This window comes from Embiotoca jacksoni, unplaced genomic scaffold (genome assembly GCF_022577435.1).
Source record: "Embiotoca jacksoni isolate LCO1_2020_lvr unplaced genomic scaffold, fEmbJac1.0.p SCAF_9, whole genome shotgun sequence".
NCBI lineage: Eukaryota > Metazoa > Chordata > Actinopteri > Embiotocidae > Embiotoca > Embiotoca jacksoni.
The window spans coordinates 19,063,731-19,081,510 of NW_027185447.1; the positions used below are offsets into that span (position 1 = coordinate 19,063,731).

Here is a 17,780-nt window from a genome sequence, read left to right on the forward strand (position 1 = left end):
GCCAAATAAGTACTTAATCATTTTGGTACTTAAACTAGGCTATTTTTTTTAATTTTTTTTATGTTTATACTTTTGTATTTGTGGGTAAAATTTTGAATGCAGTACTTTTTAACTATTTATAGCCCAATTAGTGCTATTAGGACACTTTACCAATAAATATGTCCATATATAATGCAAAAAAAAAAAAAATCCAGGATGACATAACATTATATAATCTACACAATAGTCGAGACCATGACGTCTGCTCCACAGGATAAAGTATTAATGAAACCACACCGAGTTGAACGACTCCTGACTTTTTCCACTTCACCATCGACCTCCATTAAATTAAATACAACTCTAACGACATCAAAGGCCATTCCCGCACCGTGTAATTGAGAAAATGTTAAATTATAGTCCGTGGAACAATCCTCTTCTTTGTAGCCCCTTTTACGTTTACACTTGCGCGGATGGATACGTGCAGGTGACACCTTCAAGGCTAAGGGGACTCGTTGTTTAAATAGCCAGAGTGAGCACTTTGATTGGCTGCGACTCATATAAACGGTTTAAAACATCTGCTGCTCAACAACCAGAACAAACAAGAGGCACATTAGCACCTCTTTCACTGGGTCTGGGTCCAAGACACAATGAAATAAAAAATAATAAAAAAAAAATCTATTGAAAATAAAACATAGTACTGCTCTTATTCAGCCAGTCCCATCATGTCTTGTGATTGATTTAGTGAGGAGGCTTTCAAAAACAATGCCATGACTACTTTTCACTGTCAGTTAACTTCGTACAAAGTGCAGTAAACAGAAAACAAACCTAAATCCGATCAATATCTGTTGACCACCGGAGAGTCTTGGTCAATTTGCCCCAGTTCTTCTGTGGATTTAGGCCGACTCGTCCTGTAACCCCAGACGGACTCTGTGATGTTGGGAGACCATCTGTTGCTCCTCGTTCTTCTCCTTGTTTATGGTTCTTCATCATGTTTGGGATTGTTGTATCTATCAGACACTTCTCTGATGGTACAGTGTGACGGATAGGGGTCTAATCTGTGTCTGTAAGTCAAGGGTGGCCTCCAGGGCTGCTGTATTAAAGTATTAATTAAAGTATACATACAGCAGCCTCCACAAATAAAGTAGATTTATTTGTTTTTTCCCATATTAGCAATTTAATTTGAGCTAAAAACAAAACAAAGACACCAAACCAAAGACTGAAACTGCTTTTATTCACAAAAATGTGTATCCAAAAAGAGTATACATTTATATAGTTTGATATTAAAACGTTAGATAGTTATATAGTGTGAATATAGTTTTTTTTAAATTTAACTATACTGTTGACAAACTTTTGAAGGGCATTGTGTATGAAGCTTAATGCAAGTCTCCACAACATATATATATATATCATTTAAGAAGCACTTTTTAATACACTAACTAAATGAAAATCACAATTGGTTTCCTCGATAGAAGCAAATCCTTATTGGATATAATATTTCCCTCATTTCTGTGAGGAACCTTGTTTTACTGATTTGTCTTTGATTTATTCACCGAAAAAACATTTATGCAACAATAATTCCCGGCCGGTTTTGTGATGGAAATGTAGTGGTCATGTGGTACCATCTTCAAACACTGCGTCTCTCAAATTTCATGCAGAATACAACAAGACAAACTTTATTGTCTGAGCACAAATCAAATCCAACTTAGATATTCCTATCTAAAGCGTCATAGAAAAAAAACAAAAACAAAGGCAGTGACAAAAGTCACCGCTTTGGTTAACTCTAGCTTAGAAGATAAGAATAAAATCAAAATCTGCTTTGCTTTTACAGCTCAAGGCCTCTTAAGATTCAGTATTCTTCGTCGTTTTCACAATCGGGGCTCAGTTGGCCGAGCTCCTCGTAATCCTTCTCCAGACAGGCCAGGTCCTCTCTGGCCTCTGTGAACTCTCCCTCCTCCATGCCTTCGCCCACGTACCAGTGGACGAACGCGCGCTTGGCGTACATGAGGTCAAACTTGTGGTCGAGACGAGACCAGGCCTCTGAAATAGCGGTGGTGTTGCTCAGCATGCACACGGCTCTCTGGACTTTGGCCAGGTCTCCGCCGGGAACCGCAGTGGGAGGCTGGTAATTAATGCCGACCTGTTGAGACAGAGAACGATCAGAAAACATAAAAGCATCTCAAGCTGAACTCCTCACCGTCGCAGCGCGACTCACCTTGAAGCCAGTGGGGCACCAGTCAACAAACTGAATGGAGCGCCGGGTCTTTATGTTCGCAATGGCGGCGTTTACATCCTTGGGGACGATGTCGCCTCGGTACAGCATGCAGCAGGCCATGTAGCGGCCCTGACGAGGGTCACACTTCACCATCTGATTGGACGGTTCGAAGCAAGCGCTGGTGATCTCGGCCACGGTCAGCTGCTCGTGGCACGCCTTCTCGGCAGAGATGATGGGCGAGTAGGTGACCAGAGGGAAGTGGATCCGCGGGAATGGGACCAGGTTGGTCTGGAACTCCATCAGATCCACGTTGAGGGCGCCGTCGAAACGAAGGGAGGCGGTGATGGAGGAAACAATCTGACCGATCAGTCTGTTGAGGTTGATGTAACCGGGACTCTCGATGTCCATGTTGCGACGGCAGATGTCGTAGATGGCCTCGTTGTCCACCATGAAGGCGCAGTCGGAGTGCTCGAGGGTGGTGTGGGTGGTCAGGATGGCGTTGTAGGGCTCCACCACCGCCGTGGACACATGGGGCGCCGGGTAGACGGCAAACTCCAACTTGGATTTCTTGCCGTAGTCGACAGACAGACGCTCCATCAGCAGAGAGGTGAAGCCGGAGCCGGTGCCTCCTCCAAAGCTGTGAAAGACCAGGAACCCCTGCAGGCCTGTGCACTGGTCCGTCTGATGAGAAGGACACGCAGCTGCAATCAATACCGCTACAGTACAGCCTTCCTGCTCAGCAACCAACATCAGACAGTCAAAGTTAGAGACTAAGAATTTAGCAGCTGATTGAGCCAATATTTCCTCCAGGAGTTGGTGGAGACCACAAACAGAGCCAAAAGAGATATTTATCAGGTAGAAAGAAAACACGACTCCAAAAGAACGATTACGTTGCCGTAAATCTGCATCTTCACCATATTAAGGTGATTTTAAATGAGGATATTTTCAGGGATTTCAACCACATCTTAAGGCCTTCATGGGTGGATAGATGTTAGCTAAGAGTTTGTCAAAGTCTGGCACAGGTGGGTTTTATGTTGAGGGATGTTCAGGGTGTTTTAACCCTGGTCACTTATTAACTTTTAAGCTTTATTTTCTATCCATGTTCGTGAACAGTAACCACCGGAATATCAAATTAGTCCTTCAAATGTAAAATCGTCCAAATTTTGTCACACATTTTCAGTGTTTATTGAAAAAATGTCTCCGTTCGAAATTAAGCAGACTCAGCAGAACAGAAACATTGTGCATTGTTCCGGTGTATAACATTTGAGCTGATGCAATAAGACTTTGATCATTATAAAAGCATTATCCCACAACACACCAAGATTACTGGAAAAATAACCACAGCAATGTCCTCATGGTTCTCTGTAAATGACACATTTGTTTTTATTCATATGAAAATTCTTTATTCAATGAAGGAAATTCCCAGGTATCCTCTCGCATTTATTTTACTTACCATCTTGCGAACTCGCTCCATGACTGCGTCGATGATTTCTTTCCCCACAGTGTAGTGGCCACGAGCGTAGTTGTTGGCAGCATCCTCCTTTCCAGAGATCAGCTGTTCAGGGTGGAAGAGCTCTCTGTACTTTCCAACCCTGACTTCGTCTGGAAAGAGAGATTTGATTCATTTTCTTCTATTTCTATTGGGGGTTTCATTCAAATCCGATATAAATGCGACAGCAAGCGGTTGTCTGACACGTTGAAATAGAAAATATTGGACGTAAGTACATGGTTGCTTCCATTTACTTAAATATCACAAGAAAAATGTGAAATATGATGCAGAGACATGATTAAATACCTTTTCAATGTGTTTTGTTTCTCATTTCAATGGCTGAAAATTATTATTTTTGTTCATTTGAATTAAACGTAATTTATGTTTATTTTTGAATCCGGTTTTTTTTCTTCATTTCTAAACAATATAACCCGACAGTGGGGCATACCTTGAGTCAACATCAAATATTTCATGTGAACGATTACTTCAGTTGTTTTTAAGTGAGTCATTGTTATATCTTTTCCAGCGTGGACTGTTCATCTGCAGTGAAAAGCTACGTAAGCTGTTAAATGAGCCAAAGAAGAATGTTTCCAGGTTTAAAGCAGGTTCAGCGTTTGTTTGCACTGCTCACCAACCACTGTGGGCTCCAGGTCCACATAAAGGGCTCGTGGGACGTGACGCCCGGAGCTCCCGGTATTGAAGAACGTGTTGAACGGATCTTCTCGACAGTTTGATTGTGCAGGATTGTCCAGGAAGACGCCGTCAGGACCGACGCCGTGCTCGAGGCAGAAGAGCTCCCAGCAGGCGTTTCCTGTCTGGACGCCTGCCTGGCCCACATGGATGGAGATGCACTCCCTCTGTGCAGAAGAATATTAATGAAAATGGAAGTTCATAACTCTAAAGACAAAAAAAATAAGGCAGTAAAATTAGTTTTGGAGGTTTTCGTCTTTCAAGACAAAAACAGTGATAATTGCCGGCAGGTCTTCCCACCTGCTGGAAATATAACTATGTGGAGGACGAACAGGAAGCTTTCTAAAAAAATATATTGTTTCTGCTGGAAATACATATTTTGCAACCCATTGATAATATTCATGGGTATTCAGAAGAAACCTAAATCTTAAAACTGCTTTTCAAAATAAAAGTCAAGGATGTGTAGATAAGGGAATCAGATAAAGATGCACAGTGAGCAAAGAAAGGGAAATTAGAAAAGCAGTTTTAGAATTTATACAGCACCTCATAACTTTTTTTATTTTACTTTGAAAATCCTGTTACTGCATTCATTATTGGTTTGAATCACAATTTGGAAGTTTGTGGTATTTTCACATCGTGAGACTTAAAAGTTTTGGTTTGCTTAGTCTATTTCTATAGAGTTTAAATATTCAAGTAGCAAATTCAACTGTCCATGACTGAAAAGTGATGAGAAAAGTAGATTAAATTTCAAGAGTCAAAGTCAGATTTCAAAATCAAATCGGATAAAAGAAATCAAGCTGCTCAAGTTGGATTTGTGAAATCCAGGTATGGAAATTTTAGATGAAGATTTTAAACTAAAACCAAAAAGAAACTCAAAAAAGTAAATAAAGAGAGGGAGATACTATATTTGAAAAACAGGGAACAGATAGTTTTCAGAATAAATATTCCAATTAGCTAAAAATTCAAAGGTATTTGAATTTCAACAGTGCTTCAATTTAACAATGAAGTTATAAAATTCAAACTATTAACTCCTCATCCTGCAGCTCAGAGCAGAGTGCAAAACTGTCTGACGATAAACTCGTATTTGTGCTCTGCTCTTCTGATTGTTGAGTGTAAACAAAGTCAAAAACAGGACAAACTTATTCAAACAAACATGACTGTTGCATTTTCCAAGTACCTCCAGCAGTTATGTTTCAACATGTTGAGAATTTCAGCTTGTTTTCCCCGAGGGAAGAACATCCCCTTAGATGATTTTTCACCGTTGAGTGACATTTGTAAGACATGGGTAGCATAAAGAGGACATGAGCATTCATAAAAAGACATCCGAAGACTTAAATATTCACCAATAACTTTGCTTCAAGCAGCAGATGAAGATTTTCTGGGTGTCAACACAACGCAGACTGGGAATTAATAATCAAAGTCACACAACTATCAAACACAAAGGGTGCAAAGAGTGAAATGAAATACAGAACGAATACATTTGGTATCGTGTGTCGGGACGTTTTGCGGACTGGATTGAACAGGCCGTGGAAAAAGTCAAATTTTTCTAAACAAATATCAAAGATTCCCCGTTTCCCATTCATTCTCTTACCATATTGCTCCAGGTGATATCAAGCTTTAATGCAGGATATTAGAAGTGTATCGTCTGTCAGTGACGGTCCAGACAGGCTGTGCACCTCTGCTGCGTCCCGGGATGAAGACGGCGTCTCCGCTGTCTGCTGCTTTTTATATGTGCCGACACTTCAGTGTGAAGCTGCTGATTCAGGGCTTCAGGAGGAGGGAGCAGATAGATGGAGGGAGGGATGATAACTTTCCTCCCACATTATCAACCGTTGTTTGAATCCCTTTTTGTTTGCTTGTCGTTACTTGTTAGACAAACGAGCATTTGGAGAGAAAATCGGACATATTTGTCTTCTTTCTGTTTTTTCCCCTCATATTTTTATCTTTTTAAAAAGTCATGAAGTGGTTGCATGCTGGGAATGTATTTGACATTTTTAGTCACCTCTTACTCTGCATGTTCAAATCATGTGATCAGCTCATAAAATACTCCTCGCAAAAAATGAAATTTAGATTTTTCTTTTTCACCCCATTATCACCATATGACCCACTGAAGGGGCCCCCACCCGTAGATTGGGAAACACGCTAAATGGAGTTAATTAAAACAAGCAGTAACTAACAGTAAAATGCTGTTTAATCAATGCAGTGTTTATAATTTCAGATGGTAGTTTCTAATAATGCATCTGCTAAGATGGAAGTCAAATTTGTCACTTTTATTGAAACTTTTTAATCATATAATCATGGTCTATCACATATTGTTATACATTATATATAAAAATAATAAATGTAATGTGCAATTAAGTTTTTTCACACTGTTGTACTGATACTTGGGTAAAAACAAATCTGTGACCACTGAGGCTGATGGGAAATGGCATTGCTTCTGCAGGTTTGTGGTAATAAACTTAAGTATCAAACTAATTAAACAACAGACTTGATTATTCTCTGTGGACCGTGAACATGCCAGTTTCCATGGCAATTGATAACAGAATGACTTAGTTTTTGAAAGGAGAAACTTATGAGGTTGGTGGGTGAAATCAATAACTTGGTGGCCTGCCGACATTCATGATTTCACTGTCACTAAATGTTGAAATGGACAAAGTGAAGTGAAATCATCAATGAATCTACCTCGTACAGTTCAGTGACGTTTCGTCATGTCCTCACGATGCGAGTGTTGACGTTTCCCCGGAGACGCCACTGACTCAGCGACGTGTGAAGCGAATATGCGTTTTGTCTCTGCGTCACTTACCGGGTGTTTCGATGCACCACAGATCAAACGCCTCAGTTCTCAGTGTGTTTATTTACTTCCCAGGCAACAGTGATGTTAGGACTTTGTATCCTACATGTACATGTCCAGATCTATACGCCGAGAAAAAAAAAAAAAAAAATCACATGCATTCTTATTACTTTGATTCTTCCAATTTTGCCAAAATGGTTGGCCTAAATAATGAAAAAAAATTAACTGGTACAATTCAGTCATTTTCTAAAACAATATTCACCTCTAAATATATCTTCTGAGAGCGACAGTAAGTATTAAACTTTTTGTATTAAAGTGATTTTGATCTAAAAGCACTGTTTACAGGAAGAATTACAAAAAGGGGTTGAAATATCGACCCATTACTGACCTTTTTCAAATGCCAAATGAGTTCATTCGATAACAAGCTAATCAAACTACCATCAAAGTCAAATGGGAGGCAACATGGATGATCACTGTTCGATGTAGGCCGAAGTCATAAGGCATATAGCAGCAAGTGGAGTCTGAATCCGCTCCGTCGTTTAACGCTTCCTTTTGATGAGTAGAAATATATTGCACTTTGAAGACAAACTGAAAAAATAATCTCACAGGTAACGACAGACACAAGTACCACCGACGAGAGTCATGCAAGTGGTGATGGGCTCCTCGGGGGCCTCTTTTGAGGTGAAGTCGACCACGGCGAAGCTCAATCTCTGTTGCACAGTCCGAGCGGCGAAGGGTCAGCCGTCCTTCAGGAGGAGGCAGCCCAAACCGCCACACTTCATTTTACCTTTTGTTTTTGTTTTTTCTCGAGAGAGTGCCTATTTGCATACTGGCGAACGAACACCTCCCTTGGTGGGAATCTGTTTTAGTGGCATTTCAGCGAAGTCTAGCTGCCTGTCCTCCTGCCTGCTTTTCCTCTTGCGGTTCTTGTTCTTGACAAACGTCACTTTTCTCGTAGAACGCAGACGCCCGCGTCGCACCGCTGGGTCGCCATCGAAGTGACGACCTCCCAGGAGTCGATAACCGGGTCGTAACATTCGATGCTGCTGAGGAGAGAGTTCCCGTCATATCTGGAGAAGGCAAGTGAGAAAGAGTCCATTATAACACGGTGATTTGTACCAGTTCAACATCAGTTAAATCTAAGTGAATTCAAATATTATGCTGAAACTAATTGTGTCTCAAATTACAGCCGTCTGAGTGCATTTGAAGACATGATGTACATTTAATGTGAAAAGAAACGAGCAGAAACACTAAAGTGACTCCTGATGAGTAACGAGCCACAGTTCAACCTTTAGTTTAAATCCCCTGAGGGTTGTTTCTGTTTTTTATTTAAAGCTTCCATATTGTGTATATATTCACATTTACATTTCTTTTTCGATCATAAAGCAGGTCTAATTGCTCTTTAAATACTGTAAAAATGTCAGAAAGTGCACACAGCCTGTATTCAGCAACTGTGCTGATTGGACTTCGGTGAGATTGTGATGTCACACACTCAGATTCGTGTCATATGTCCTCCCAGAGCACGACCCATCATCCAAATATATAAGTGGAAGAAAACATAGAGCGGTCATTCCCTCATCGAGCTAAAAAGCTACAAGACTGAAGAAGACCTGTGATTGGTCTGAACGTGTGTCCCTCAGAAAACAGTCAGCCAATCAGAAGAGAGCTTCATTGATATCAATGCGACTTAAAGACACGGATACAAAACAACCTGTACTGGTACCGTTGGTACTTGTGTCTGCACACTGCATGTAGTGTTGTGGTATTGGTAGTGATACACCGGTTAGACTTCATCAGTTACGAGTTAAATAATTCAGAAAACACACTCATTTAAACCAAGATTTAAGAAGAAGATTGTGATTTAACTGAAATATCTAAGACTAAGTAATCAGAAAGCTGCAACCACACGACAAAACCAGCTCTGTGTTCCACCGATGTGAGGATCTGTGTGACGGTGGAGGCGTGTTGCTTCACGTACGGCTGAGAAATACAATCAAAGAAGTCTCGTTTGTGTAACAGATCTGAGAGTTTGAAGGTTCATCGGGTGCCAAGAAAGTCTACAGCAGTTTATAATACTTTGACACACGATTCTACATCGCTGAACAAATGCCCAAATAAATGTGTGTTTTGGCAGGAGCCTCCAGCGTTTTCACCCCCCACTGCAGTCATTCAAATTAATGAATGGGCTTTTTTTTTTTCCTGATCATGCAGGAGGAGGTCAGTCTTAACGCAGGCTAACAGATTGGATTTACTCTCGCACTATTTCAGCGGTGCAACGATTAAAATTCTCACAATTGTGCTCTGATTTATTGAAAATCTGTATTTAAAGGACAAGTTTGGAGCTTTTAAAAGTGTAAAGTCTCCATGTTCACTGAGATTTACTGGTCGTCGGGATCAGTCTTTACTCCACGCCGGCCGTGAGGAGGCGTCTGAATGAACCGAACTCTGAAATCGAGAAGCAAATTTACGCTCTTTGCAAAAATGCTTTCTGAAGTTCAGCCAAAGATCATACGAAGTCTCAGCAGTCTGAGACAGACAAACGAAGAGAGCGTCTCACAAAGTTAAAGTTGTTTTTTTTAGTACTTAATTCTCTTTGTGTTTTCCCAGACGGTGAGGAAGGACATGTCTTGTTGGAACAAAACGCAGGCAGTGACTGAGCTGCCTCAGATGCTGGATTAAGTTCAGAATGACTTTCTGCACAGAACAAGGTTTTTGTTTCCCCCACCAATTCTCACAGGGCAGTATTTCTATGAGGGCATCACGTCATGGCCATAATGAAGAGGAGAAAGTCCATATCGTGACCCATTAAAGCTCCGTTTTAAGACGTAGGGAAACAGTCTAAAGTGCAGGTTCATTGAAGTCGCGTCCAAATCCACGTTTTCCGTTTTTAACATCAAATAATTTGAGTGTAAAGTAAAGCGCACGTTTCAAAGCGGTTGAACTTAGTCTCTTAATTCATTATAGGTGTGTTTAAGGTGTAACCTGAAATTAACAAATAAGACCGCCGTCAGTGTTTCCCTTTAAAGGCCGGGTGTGCTTGCTTCTTGGCAGACTCCCATTTTAACGGCCAACTCGCAAACTATTAAGAAAGAGCGCTTCAGCAGAGACTGATGTAATACAGTAATAATATTTTACATTGTAAACTTTTTAACTTTTCATCTTTTGCATGCTTGAGCGCTCCTGCATGTCTGTGTGTGTCTGTAACACGCAGAGTATATCCACATGTGGGCTGTTTTAATAATGTGCTGTTAAAATAACAGTAAAATGCTGCGCTACTGACATCAGAGCAGGTTTCTGTCAGTCAGTCGTTTGGAGATAGCAGCGTGCCAACAACGAGCCTGACCGCACCTCAATTTAAAACCAACATGCCCATGAGCGCACACATTGACACCAGTACCTTTGCTGTTGAAACAGTGTGTGCGCAGGACGGTGAAATGACAACCGCTTCAGTCTGAAACTAGTAAAGACACTTTGCACCAGCTTTAAGATGGAGCCCCTCAGCGTGTCTCAACGTTCATGCGAGTGCTGTGTGAAGATAAACTCCCACAGAGTAGTGGAAACGCCGTCTTACCCGGCGATGGCGTAGAGTCGTCCTCGGAGGACGGTGGCTCCTACGTAGCATCGAGGAGTCGTCATACTGGCCACCGTCGTCCAGTAGTCCGTTCTGATGTTGTAGACCTCCACAGAGTCCAGGTGTGACACGCCATCAAAACCTCCCACGACATAAATGTGGTCATTGAGTAAAGCCACACCAGCTCCTGGGAAACAGCACGCAGGTGCTCAGACGAAGAGTAACACACACACACACACACACACGCACACGCACACGCACACGCACACACACACACACACAGTTTGTTTGACCTACCGGACCGCTTGGTGGCCATCGGAGTCACACTGGTCCAGTGGCCTGTGTGGGGGTCGTACCGCTCCACTGAGTTCAGGATATTCAGTCCATCGTATCCACCTATCAGGGAATATCAGGGAGAGTTTAGATCTGCAGTGGTTGGTCCACCATTAAATTGACTGATAATAACTGATAAAAAATAATTGTGATAACTTTTCAGTTGTTAATGTAAAACAGTCTTGAGTTCTAACTTCTTCTTTGTTTTGATTTTTTTTTTTTTGCTTTGTATTATGCCGTAATCAGGTGAATATTATTGGATTTAACAAGCTGAGGAAATGATGTAAAGGGCTTATTTTTTTTATAAACCAAATAATGAAATGAATGAACTCAGAAATAATGGGCCTGTGATGTAAATGGTCATTAGCTGCAGCACAAAACATGTTTCATAAATGTTTTCAATATGAAATACAGCTCAGTTACTGTATTGGCCAGAATACAAAATTATTATTTTTTTTATTAAATTGTGTTCGTCTTGGATTGGAGGAAGTATTCATCAGACGCCTGCATAGTGTGTTTTCAGTACAAAACTTTTTTTTAACAGTTTACACAATAATCTGAGAAAAATATTTCTTATCAAATTATGACCAATTCTCCTGACTTTCCATGTTTGAAATGGATTTATAATCCCGTGATATTCCAGAAATTCCACAATCAGTGGGGACCAATAAAATTGGCAGTTCATCTTCAGTCACTTGTATGTTGAGGCCTTAATATTTACCTCAAAGCCACATTTTTCTCTCCATACCTAGACAGTAGATGAGCCCACTGGCCACCACCAGACCAGCTCCTTCCCTCGCTGTCTGCATATCTCCCAGCATGCTCCACTGGTCGATGTTGGGATCATACCGCTCCATGCTGGTGTGACGCCGGCTGCCATCAAAGCCACCGGCAACGTAGATCATGTCTGTTGAGAAACCAAATAAAACCGCAAGTGTGTTGTTATTGAGAGAAGAAAACGCTGACGGGGGATTTCTGAGACGGGGAACAGGTATTTGGAACAGAAACCCCCCCCTCACCTCCGAGAGTCGTAGCTCCAGCGAGGCCGCGACGCACATTCATGGTGGCGACGGTGTACCAGACGCCGTCCTCGTCCGCCGTGTAGTCCAGGCACTCCACGGAGCTGAGCCTCGACCGGCCGTCGTAGCCTCCGATCACATAAACTCGATCGTGGAGAGACACCGTGGCCACGTAACGCCTCTTCCGCGCTATATTCTGTTTAGGACAGACGTGTCTGTGTGAGCCAAGACCAACGGAGAAGAAAAACACCGCAAGGCTCTTGTTCAAATATTCGGCACTCACAGGAAGAAAGCTCCATTCTTGAGTTTTGGGATCGTATTTCTCGACTATGTCTATCGGTGACTGCTGGCTACCAAACCCGCCTATAACCAGAAGGACTTCTTTGGCACCTGACAAGAAAACAGTGAGGATTACATAGCTGCTGCACAAGAGACGTGCATTTAGCTAAATTGCAGTTGAAGACAGGACTCCTACCCAGCCTGGCTTGTGTGCGTGGGCCTTGCATCTCACTCCTCAGCTCCGGTCTTAAGTGGAATTTCTTGGCCTCGTCAACGAGGTCTCGACATGGCAGGCTACACCGAATGAGAGGCTAAAACATGTAAAAACTCGCTTAATTACGGAGTGATAAATACTTCAACAATCTTTCACTCAGGGAGTCGGCGTATGATTACACAACAACCTGCTGCGTGTCGCCCGGCTCACCTCAGCATCAATGACATCGGTGATGTAGCGGGGGGTGAGCAGCGGCAATCGGACAAACTCGAGCATGTCTGGCAGGTAAGGCTCTCGCTCTTTACGGTTGTGTTTGACCCAGTTTAAGACGGCTTCAAATACAGGCTCCTCAGAATCCACCTACATACAGACGACACATACAGTAAAAAGAATTACAACTACGACAGTGAATACACACGTTAATTACGCAATCAGCGGACCGCTGCAGTTAAAGGTCCGTTGTCGGACACTTTTCCAGGGTTTTGATATACATAAGAAAATATTTTTTGGTCTTCAATTATTTCAGTTTAATCACAATCTTCTTTTTGAATCATTTTTTTGAAGGGCAGTATTAAAGTGTATATTTGATTAATTTAACTCGCATACCTGATAAAGCCTATCCTGTTTATCAATACCAACATAAAATGCATTTGCAGAGAGAGGTTTTGTGTTTTTAAGTGGTATAAATTAAGAGTTAAAGGTCCCATTGTTTACACTTTTTCTGTTTCATTTGCAGTCTCGATATCAGTAAGAAGCTTTTTAGCTCTGTAACAGAATGTACGGTCAGTTTTTCATTTCCAAATAAAAGTTTGGACGGTGGGTTGTCCTCGGCGGCAGACACATGACATGGACATGAGTTAGTGACATCACAAACTTACAGAAGTCCAAACAGCATGGTTGCTGAAAACAGGTTGTGTGTATTTTTTTCGTGACCTGAATGTTGTGACACTTTCAACATATTTATAGAGCAACTACACTTATTTTATAATTTAACAATGGAAAATCTGAATATATATATATAATATGGGACCTTTAAGAGATATGCAACCAATGATGAGTGTTGCAACCACTGCGGCTGAGCTAGTTACCTTTAACTAATATCATTAACAGTGCCGCAAGTTTAGTTATTTCTGTTGCTGCAAACAGACAATGAGCAAAAGAAAAAGAGTCCCGTTTGCTCAAAGTAAAACAAGCCATCAATCCTAAAATCCAGAGATGACAGAGAATCCTTTAACTGAAGGCAAATTATACATGACTGTAATTTACATGTACAGTCTAGTTTTATTTTAAAAACAACAAAACTTGACAGGAAGAACAATCTGACAGAAGCGATGATCTATAAATCATCGACTGATAATCACTGTGTTTTCACAAAGCAAGGCATGTGGTTGGAAAACAGGAATTTCCTGAGCACAAAGGCAAACTTAAATCAGGTTTACTTCTCTGCAATTTCATTGTCAGGCCGATCAGCAAAACTGAGTGGAACTTGGGGGGGCCACAGAGCGAGATTACAGCAGGTTGGTACTCGCGTTTCTCTTTCGACACACTCGTGTTTGACAGATAATAAAAAGCTGTGAAAGTCAAGCGGATTTCACTCTTTTTAAAGCAAGTCAATTTTAGGGCGTCTTAAAGCTGGAACATGCAACTTTTCTGCTCCTTAATGTTTAAAACTTCGAGTTATATATTTTGTCGAGTTGTGTACTCAAACTATTCCCAATGTTTCCAACAATGTTGAAACCTTCTCACTGACTAATAAACGTCACCATCAACATTTATTGTTAGAGAATAAACCTTCAATATTGGACAAAATCTCCCAAATTAAACAAAAATGAGAAGTTTTAATAGAACCACATATTATTGAGAACAACATCTAAGCTAATCAGTTGTTAGATCAGGTAGAAGCCAGCCGTTTCCCATCGTGCCCTGGGGCTGTGCAGGTCGGGATCGAGTCGGAGAGAAATCTAACTGGCATATATCGTGGGTCGATTACTGGTGATGAATTCTGTGCAAGTATTTACACATCAAGAATCTCATTACACCAGGCAGCCCACAGGTGTTTCATGTAATACATTTAGTTGTATGCAGAACCACATCAAGCAGCATCCACAGAAAAAGTAGAAAACCTCCAGACGCGCAGTTCTCTTACCTGGATTTCATCACATTTTATAAGCTTTTCGACTTCTGTCTGGCTCAGCAGCATGAACTCCTCGTGCTGAACCACCTCGGAGAAATGCTTCTGGGAAAAGAGCTCGGCGGCCTGCATCAGGTCAAGGCAATTGTGAGTGTCGGCGAAGTCACGAATACCCAGACAGTTGGTGGGATCAAGCTGACTCTCCAAGAAATCACAACATGCTCTTTTCACCCCTGAGGAAAACCGAAAAGAGACGTTTGTACGTACACGCATGTATCACACAAATTCAGCCAAACATTGATAAACAGGACATCAAATTAATCAATCAACTCTTGATTGGAAAATCTGAAAAAGCCATTTCATTTGAAAAGTTGTTCAATGACTTTTTTAGTACCACACAGAATTAAATTTCATCCCACTTCCAGCCAAATTATTAAAGTGCAATGGAAAATAGATGATCTGGCTAATAATACTTCTTGATATGAGTAATAACAGTGATGTCATCTAGACTCAGACAAAAGGCATAAAATGCATAGGCAAATCAATTAACAAAATATTATATATTAATATAGGTTTTTGCTCAAAACGATGTGCGATAATATTAGATAGTAGATGAACTTCTGAAGTTTGAAGTACTGACAGTGTTTACTTTAGGTCTGATGTTGCTTAAACTCCACTTTACTGTCACAACAATAACACTTGTAGTTGATAGTTTTTACATCTGTCTGCAATCTAAAAGAGAACATATGGAAGACATTTTGAAATTGAATTTAAATATATTTTAACACCCTCAAGGGCCAGTTCTTCTTTCTATGGATGATGAATAACACACACTTTTCATATCCAGGTACAGCAGGCACCGCGAAACTTACCTTTGAGCTGCAGCAAACACGCTGCAGGGAGCAGCTCTTGTACGTTCTCCACGGTAACGAGCACAGTCTCCGTGTACACAAAGTCCAACAAAATCTCCATAGTTGCCGCGGTGAGCCCCTGAATGTCGACAAACGACTTCCCCTTTTCTGCAAGCTGCACAGCCACAACAACAAAAAGATGTAATCAATATCATTAAGGATTATCCTGCAGTTTAGAAACACTTAACCCGTTCGGGAAAACTCCCAGAAAGGCCAGAAAAAAAACAAAAAAACAAACCACCACATCTGGTTTTCTGGACAATGGATAACCGATTAGATAATATGCAACAGGCTTTCTAGAAGCAAACAACTCAATATTTGTCTTTGCTAGCATTGAGTAAATATTTTTACCTCACTGGTGAACATGGCACAAAAGTAGTCGCTGCAGGCGGCCAAGACGATCCGGTGAGCTGGGAAATCAGTGTTCTCCACCCTCAGAGTGATGTCGCAGAGTGTGTTGCTCTTGCGGAGTGAGTTCATCGCATTAAGGATGGATTTGGCGTGGGAATTGGTCATGATGTCTTTGGGAGCCATGCTGCCTTGAGAATCTCTCGAGGATCTCAGACTACTCAAAGAATCTAAAACAAACAGAAAACCTCTGGTGAGATCGACCTCAGGGGGGGAAAAAAAAAACACAAGAGTCACACAGACATTTAAAGACAGAGTGTTTGCGTATATACTGTATTAGCAGCTGCCGCAATCAGTCGATTAATGGATTAGTCTGATTCATCAGGAATTATTTTGGTGATCAAATGTGCCTTTTAGTGATTTTAAAGCAAAAACATCAAATATTTCCCATTTCTAGAATCTCAAATAGGAAGATTTGACACTTTTTTGGTCACATATGATAGAAAACTACTGATTTTAGACTGTCGGTCAGTCAGACAAAGACTTCTGATGGTGTCAAATCAATCTGTGGGAAATTACGAGGATTTTTCCACTATTTTCTGATATTTCATAGACAAAACAATTAACAGATTAGTTGAAAAACTTACTCGCAGCCTTGTCTTATACATGTCCACAACACAGATGCGTAATGTGCACGAGACACCGACAACAAACTCGTATCACACAGCGAGACATACGGCGTAATGTATATTTGCTGATGCTTGTGTGATTATTCAGAAAGCGTGCGAAACAAACAAAATACATTTAAGCTTTGCAGGTCAGAGGTTAAAGGTATCGATGCTGAATTTGTGATATAATTTTCTGCATTTTTAGGAGGTAAATAACACACTTTAAACTAACTTGCTATATTGATGTGATAGCTGTGATGAGAATTAAAAGATCCCACATTATAGAAGCACCACAATTATTTAGATCAGCAATTAATGACTTTTTTTTTAATATATATATAATTGAAGTATTTTTTTGCACTGTGCAAATGCAACTTACCGTTAAAAGATCTGAATACTTTTTCCACCACTGGGAGGCAATAACTATAGCTGCACATTAGCTAGCAGCAGCAGCAGCAGCCAACGACAGCTGACGGCGGCTAACGCCAACGCTGGAGACAACAACAACAACTAGGAAAACACAGCTATATAAAGTGGGCTGGTGACCGGAGGAAGACAACACAACGAAGCGACACACACACAGGAACTTGCCGTGAATTTTCACAATACCTGTCGCAGCAGTAAAAAGCTGATTTCAACACGTCTTAGCTTAACGTTAGTAGCACCAAAGTCCCTTGTCCCGGTTCTTGGCTGTCAGTCACAAAAAAAACAACAACAACAAAAAAACCTCAACTACCGCGAATCCATGATGACCTCCTACGAGCGGCCTCCGGGAGGTTAAACTAACGCCATTTATATATATATATATATATTTGTTTTGGCCGTCCCCCCCCCTCCTCCCGGTACGATCTTTACGCAGCTCCAATATTTCGTTGACTAAAAAAAAACAAAAAAAAAAAAACTGCAGCGGGTCACAGCAGCAGCGACTCCGCGGCTCGGTACGTAAACAAGACCGTTACGTGAAGCGTACGTGCGCGCTCCCGCCCGGACCAGAAACAAGATGCCTTCCGCGCGTCCCCGCTACTTTGTGTGTGCTGCCGCTGTTGTGCGGGATCGTAAAGTGACTTGTTTCACGCAGAGAAAGTTACGTATCCGGACCAGAAGAGGACTTTTAAAACCCGGTTTTTTTACACCCAGAGAGTCCG

The 17,780-nt window shown here is 41.3% G+C and overlaps 2 protein-coding genes across 5 annotated transcripts; both read right to left on the reverse strand.

The window, feature by feature from the left end:
• Nucleotides 1-1,189: 1,189 nt before the first annotated feature.
• Nucleotides 1,190-7,103, reverse strand: tuba5 (tubulin alpha 5). The gene is made up of 5 exons (XM_069140385.1): nucleotides 5,962-7,103; nucleotides 4,312-4,537; nucleotides 3,645-3,793; nucleotides 2,192-2,872; nucleotides 1,190-2,116 (listed from the first exon to the last, which is right to left on the reverse strand). The coding sequence occupies exons 1-5, from the start codon at nucleotides 5,962-5,964 to the stop codon at nucleotides 1,826-1,828; spliced, it is 1,350 nt and encodes a 449-aa protein (XP_068996486.1). The 5' UTR covers nucleotides 5,965-7,103; the 3' UTR covers nucleotides 1,190-1,825.
• A 102-nt stretch (nucleotides 7,104-7,205) lies between these two features.
• On the reverse strand, nucleotides 7,206-17,631 carry LOC138192751 (kelch-like protein 12). Of its 4 annotated transcripts, none has more exons than XR_011177830.1 (13): nucleotides 17,015-17,631; nucleotides 15,971-16,197; nucleotides 15,581-15,734; nucleotides 14,724-14,941; nucleotides 12,788-12,937; nucleotides 12,560-12,674; nucleotides 12,368-12,474; nucleotides 12,085-12,280; nucleotides 11,814-11,972; nucleotides 11,030-11,128; nucleotides 10,733-10,919; nucleotides 7,550-8,231; nucleotides 7,206-7,283 (listed from the first exon to the last, which is right to left on the reverse strand). XR_011177830.1 is itself a non-coding variant. In XM_069140382.1 (13 exons), the coding sequence occupies exons 2-13, from the start codon at nucleotides 17,070-17,072 to the stop codon at nucleotides 8,105-8,107; spliced, it is 1,797 nt and encodes a 598-aa protein (XP_068996483.1). In that variant the 5' UTR covers nucleotides 17,073-17,126; nucleotides 17,245-17,631; the 3' UTR covers nucleotides 7,206-8,104. The 4 variants fall into 4 exon arrangements, 3 of the variants coding, with proteins under 3 accessions (XP_068996483.1, XP_068996485.1, XP_068996482.1); XM_069140382.1 differs by having other exon boundaries at nucleotides 7,206-8,231; nucleotides 17,015-17,126; nucleotides 17,245-17,631; XM_069140384.1 differs by having other exon boundaries at nucleotides 7,206-8,231; nucleotides 17,245-17,631.
• Nucleotides 17,632-17,780: the final 149 nt, after the last annotated feature.

Coding starts and splice junctions, on each gene's coding strand:
- tuba5 (XM_069140385.1), bottom strand. Junction 3,794..4,311: donor CCTGGAGCCCACAGTGGTTG/GTGAGCAGTGCA, acceptor CTCTCTTTCCAG/ACGAAGTCAGGGTTGGAAAG. Junction 2,873..3,644: donor TGGAGCGAGTTCGCAAGATG/GTAAGTAAAATA, acceptor CCTTCTCATCAG/ACGGACCAGTGCACAGGCCT.
- LOC138192751 (XM_069140382.1), bottom strand. CDS start 17,072: ATGTGCAGCTATAGTTATTGCCTCCCAGTGGTGGAAAAAGTATTCAGA. Junction 15,735..15,970: donor GTGCCATGTTCACCAGTGAG/GTAAAAATATTT, acceptor GTGGCTGTGCAG/CTTGCAGAAAAGGGGAAGTC. Junction 8,232..10,732: donor CGACTCTACGCCATCGCCGG/GTAAGACGGCGT, acceptor TGCCTTCTCCAG/ATATGACGGGAACTCTCTCC.